The 6335-nt window shown below is 38.9% G+C and overlaps 1 protein-coding gene across 1 annotated transcript in view; it reads right to left on the reverse strand.

Moving 5' to 3' along the window:
• Positions 1-2983: 2983 nt before the first annotated feature.
• The window catches only part of LOC118335334 (sodium- and chloride-dependent transporter XTRP3A-like), a gene marked incomplete in the record, with an annotated part of 16618 nt that continues 13266 nt past the window's right edge, over positions 2984-6335 (reverse strand). The window contains 1 exon segment of the mRNA XM_035671571.1: positions 2984-5317. Coding sequence (XP_035527464.1) covers positions 5147-5317 — 171 coding nt within the window.

Genomic DNA, 6335 nt, shown 5'->3' on the forward strand with positions numbered 1-6335 from the left:
TTTGTTTGCGTGTTAGAGCGCAAAATGTCCTTAATACTATTTTTTCGGGTGTTCCTCCTACATGCCTTGTTCCGATTTCGACGAAATCGTTTCCGTAGCACCGGAGACCATCATAGCAATTTGGAACATTTTTGAAAATTTCAAAAAATAGAGAACGCTATAAAATTAAGACTCCCTCCTACATTTTCGGCTCAAAAAAAGGAAAGCTGGACCATTTCTCCACATTGGTGATGTCCTATGGACACAGCTTGGGCATACTTCCTGTGGTCTTCGTTAGGCATCGTGCACAATTTCAGCGCCATATGGCCCACAGGTGGCGCCTCGTTTATAAATGAAACAAGTTTCTATATCTCCGCATCGGCACGTGTGATAAAACGAAACTTTCGTAGGGATGCATTGCCCATAGCTCCTGAGGCCTCAGCCTGAGAAAAAGATAAAAAATCCTACGCCAGCTGGGTGCCGCTCTGCGTTGGTTGAGGATAGAGCGCGCGGAAGACCGTAGATGTTATGAACATAAAATTCCGAGCGGGTCAGAGTGGTGCTCCTGAGCCTGCTCGGAACATATCGCCATGAATAATGTGTTTTGTCGTGTTGGTTGTAACTGGCGCCCCTACAGGCTTAGAAGAGAAGAGCGAGCCCTGGCGCCACGTTTCACGGAGAGGAGAGAGCGCGTATGGCATCGTGTGGTAACGTGCCTAAAGACGTGCAGTAGCTCAAAGAGAGGCCTCTTTGACCCATTACCCCGCGGAAAATCCTGCACTGGAAGGCGGCCAGTGGATTTGCAATTTCACTTTCGCCGAACTTGGGTATTGAACTCTCCTCCTGGAGAGTCGGATTTGCCTTCAAAGATTGGGTCGGGTACAGTGCAAAAATAGGGCTGATTAAAACGATTCGTGAACTGAGTACGTTGAAGGGCGTGTGCCGCGTGGGACGACGGTGGCAATCCCCAGGCGATTGGACACTTTGTGTAAAAAGTGATACTACTTCTGAAGATCTTTAGGCTGCAAATATAAAACTGTGAACCCACAATGCTGACTGCAAGAGCGAAGCGCGCTCCCACTATGGATCCTTTTAATCTAAGCCACGTCACCCTGTCTAGCGTAAGCTTAATGGAACAAGATTTTCCCTTACAATCCCGATCTACAGATGAAGACAAGGTGAAGAATAGCAGACGAAACTGGATTAATTAAAACAGAAGACAAGACTAGATCCTTCGCTCTTAACCGTACCCCACGGATCAAAAATGAATCTGGTGAAAGTGCATTCAGATTGATTTGTGGGAACAAACTGCTGATGACATCAGTGCTGTTTCTCTCAGGCTATTTTAGTTTTGTTGTTGTGGTGTCTCATTCTCTCTCTGTGTTGTCACTGATGTGAGGTGTTCCCCACAGCCATCAATGGTGATTAGGCTGCTCTGTAGAAAGATTTTCCTAGTCAAATGTTAGATGAAGATAATAAGTCATTATGATTAATTATAACTTAAAGATTATAATACTATAATGATAGTAGATAGATAGTAAGTTCAATTTATTAAATATACAATTTTAACAGCCCCCTGTTAAATGCTAGATGCTTAAAAAGTGGTAATGATTGCTGAATGTGTATGATGAAAAGTTTCTGCTTCCAGCTTCTGAAATAGTGGAGCAATGGTACTGTCGAATCGTATTTCAGGATTCAGCTTCTGTTAGATATAAAATGCTGCTATTTATCAGATTAGGTACAGCAATGAGTGTACAGCACTGAGTAGTACTTTGAACAGCCTTGATCTTACAGTATATAATGCACAAAAGTGTTTCCCCCATTTATCGTTTTATTGTATCTTTATTGCACTATATAACTCTTTATTGAGTTTTGTCTCTCTATCTGTATTTGGTGCTTTATTGCTTATATTGTGTAAGAGTCTCTTCATTTTCTTTTGTACTTTGTAACATTCTGCTTTCAAAACAATGCTTATCAGCAGCCTGTTATTTGATGCTCATTTAAACCTCCAGCTGAGTTGTGAGGACTGCTGATCATATTGTAATGGGAACCTGCTAGCCTAACCTCAGCAAAACGTGAAAAGTTGTGAAAGTTGTGATGCATTTATGGCGAAAACAGTTTAGTCACGGTTAAGCAAAGCACCCAAGGGGGAACTTTATCACATTTTGTCCATTGGAAGGACACCCTAGAGGCACTTCATCATGTTTTGTTCACTCTTCTTCTCCAGTTGACTCTGTGGAGTCCTTCTGCTTCCTGGGTACCATCATTACCCAGGACCTCAAGGACAGCCAAGGACAAGGACAGACTGCAGCATATCATTCGCTCCGCTGAGAAGGTGCAATCTGTCATCCCTCTAGGACCTGTATGCCTCCTCTATTGTATCTTTATTGCACTATATAACTCTTTATTGAATTTGTTCTCTCTCTCTATGAGTAAAGATTTTCCTAGTCGAGTAGTAGTCATTAGATGAAGCCAATAGTCATTATGATTAATTATAACTTAAGATTATAATTACTATAATGATAGTAATAGATAGTAAGTTCAATTATTTAAATATATATATTTTAACAGCCCCCTGTTAAATACTAACAGAAAAAGTGTACTTGCCCCACTCCTTTCCTGGCATTCCAGCCCCGGTCCCCAGCAACAATCCCCACTGGGGCCTTTCACTCAACACTAGTGTTTGGGTTGGGTTGGGCTAACCCTAACCCTAACTCCCCCTGCCCTTAGAGCTCCAAATCCAAGTAGAGTCAGCTAATAGGACCACTAAGTAGCTAATATTAGGGGGCAACCCTACATGTGATGTCATAATGATGTCATACAACACTCCAGTCCTCTTTCCCTGTCTTTAGGTTTCTCCCGGCAGAGATCTAAAGGCGTTGAATGGTCAGCAGCATTGTTGCATATTTAGGAGATGACTCACCATTCGAACCCTGAATACATATAGATACAGTGGGTGGTGGACAAGATCCATTACTGGGGAAATCCTGGGCTCCCATCATTAGATCATTAGAAGGCACACATATTTACAGTATGTACACATTTGACATATTTGAGGGTGTATAAAGCAAATATTTCAGTATTCAAATTATATTTGGCACAGTAGATCTATTATTGGTTCATACAATGGACCTTATGTGGTCTCTGTTTAACATGCATATCTAATAGAGAATGTATGATAGCATATCCAACCCATTTAAAACAGATATAAAAGCACTTATCAAAAAATATTTAATATGTAGGAAAAACAGACCATTTGTATAATCTTACAAACAGTACACATTACCAGACAACTCTATACAAGCTATTGTTAGATGAGTAGACTGTTACAAGAACTACACCTTAATCAGTCAAGCGCTTGCTCATGGTGGGAATTGTTGGGTCTCTGTAAATAATTTTATAAGGAGTACCGTCTAGACCTGCTCTGTATGAAAAGTATCCTGAGATAACTTCTATTATGATTTTACGTGATACAAATACAATTGACTTTAACTAAATTCAGTGTCAGCATTGTGTCGTGATATTTTTTGCAGGCAGTGCACTCTACAATCAAGTCATGTTTTAGTACTAGTGATGTAAACTGCTCTTTTTTTTATGCCAAAGTACTCACTTTTAGAAAATTCCTGAAACACGGTAAACTGCACAACAGTGCTGGACTTCTGTAATCCTATTGTTGGACTTTAATCCCACTGGGGGATTTTGTTTATTTTTGTACAAACAAACTTGACTTGACCCTGAATTAGCTCACCCCATTGATAAGAGGAATGCATATTTAAGGCTGAATATGAAACAACATGACTTGTGTCATGTCTTTGCAGTATATAAGATACTATATATCATAACCCACTGAGCCATTGCTACATATCTACATACATCCATCATTATGTCCATTTAGTAAACTAGCATCATATGAAAACTGGGTAATGCTTTGTTTTAGAGTCTGCTAATTACTAGGGACGTAGATGATAACAAAATCCAGTTATTAGGAAAGTACCAAAAGAACTGGCTTTTAAGTAGAAAGTTATTACTAAGTAAATACATGGAAACCTTCCAGTAAACTAGATGGTAAGGAATCAAGGTGATACAAACCTACATACATACGTACACTTACATACCTATAATAAAAAGGATGGTAAGCACTAAGTTATTACCTAGTAAGTACATGAAAACCTTCCAGGAAACTAGATAGTAAAAATTGCTTGATTAAGAAACTACCCAAATAAATGGTTAGTAAGAACTTAGTTATTACCCAGTAGGTACACATTGCATACTAGAGAATACCACAGTATGTATGTGGAAATACCACAAGGTTAATTGTTCTTACTATACATTGGTTATTTTTAGTTATATACTCTATAAACCATATACTGCCAATCTGAAAGTATGCTTGATGATGATGACTTTCATGGTAGGTTTCCATGTACTTACTAGGTAATCACTTTGTACTTACTAGCCAGTTCTTTTGGTACTTTCCTAATATACTATATTTTGTTACCATCTAGTTTCCTAGTAAATGCCAGGTAATTAGCAGACTGTGAAATAAAGCTTTACTAAAAATGGAATTACAACCATATTTTCCTGTAAATGTTGCAATTTGCAATTAAACAAACTATCTACACACTAATAACATGTTCCACAGTTAAGCTGTAGAAATTGCTAGCTGAGACTGATCGTACTCTATTTAGAATGTGCTGAATCTCTTTCAGTATAAATATATTATTGATTTGAATCCGGCTCATAAGTCTGACTTCCCTTATCTTACACACTGGACCTTTAACATAAATGAAAGGTGTTGTGTGATTTTAATACTGAGAAATCTTTTTACAATAATATATTCATCAGACTTTGAATACCCAAACTTCTTTTTGAAAAGGAGTAGGGAGGTTTAACCTGATTTTCATCTGGATTCTATGACCCCATGCCTCCAATTTGTCTTGTGTTTCCTGCTGCAAAAGGGCCTTGTTCACTTCAGTAAAAGAGGTCCTCTTGCAGGGAGAACAACTAAAAAATGACTTCTGTAGTGTGAAATTGGGTGAGAACGAAGAGAAAACACAAATGCCCACTAATTATGTACCACTGTCCCTCCATGTAATAGATAATAAATGATGTACTGTGGCTTTGTTTAGCTGGTAATGGTGGGAGGTTAGTCTCTGTCATCATCTGGTCACTAAGTAGATACTGTGCTGACAGTACGCTGCCTCTTATGATGGTTTCCATGTTTCCTCTTCCTGCAGTAGACATACAGAGCTGTGAGGGGAACACAGCTGACTGATGACACCAACAGCAGCCCGATGAAGAGTTGACCAAAGACAGGATACTCCGTCACCTCTGACTTCCCCTGAGGAAACAGCAGGTACAATTAGTGTGTGTTACAGTGTCACACTTAATTACTTAATTACGCAATTCCTAAGACATTTTAGCAGAATATCAACAACATCAATCATCTGTCTAGTTGTCGCAATGCAATTTTCTAACACTTGCTCAGACCAGCACTCATCACAAATGCAGCCAACACCTTACATTAATGTTGCAATAGTTGCTGATTGCAATGCCCTCACCTCACCCTCGTGTTCCAAGCATAGGAGAAACTATGGTGACTGCAAAACTACACGATTGGCCCTATAACCCTACACTCTAGAACTAATCTTATTTGTCCGTTCTGGGCTACTCTAGAAACATGGCGTTCTAACATGGCGGACTCCTTAAAAGAGGACCCACTCTATCTGCAGATAAAAGCTCATTCTAAGGTAACGAAAACACAATGATTTGATGCATCACCCATATCTGGGATATTTTGGCTTCATTTCGGTAAAATGCTACAAAAGAAAAACATAATCAGGACACTGTTAATGACTGTCAAAGAGCAGTGACTAAATGTGTGGTGAAAGCCCTACACCCTTTCAGCACTGTAGAATCTCCGTGGTTCAAGTATAATATAGGGTAAATGAATATCCTTCATTCCCCAAATAACAACCTACTTAAAAAGATTCAATAAACAATAAGAAAGGATCTGATTCAATAAGTGGATAAGTGCTATCATACTCCATCCCTAATCCTAGCCAGCACCAAAATCAATTATCAAACCCAAGCTACTTGCCTTCTTCAAAAAGTTTGTATTTAGTTTTACATCTACAGTTAGGTCCATATATATTTGGACACTGACACAAGTTTTTTTATTTTAGCTGTTTACCAAAACATATTCAAGATACAGTTATAAAATCAATATGGACCTATGGACCTAACGTTCAGACTCTCAACTTTAATTTTAAAAATAGGGTATTCACATCCAAATTGGAGGAAGGGTTTAGGAATTACACACTCTCTCTCTCTCTTTTACCCCAACTGGTCAAGGCAGA

This window comes from Morone saxatilis, unplaced genomic scaffold, assembly GCF_004916995.1.
Source record: "Morone saxatilis isolate NCDOM2014 unplaced genomic scaffold, NCSU_SB_2.0 Contig24, whole genome shotgun sequence".
NCBI classification, from domain to species: domain Eukaryota; kingdom Metazoa; phylum Chordata; class Actinopteri; family Moronidae; genus Morone; species Morone saxatilis.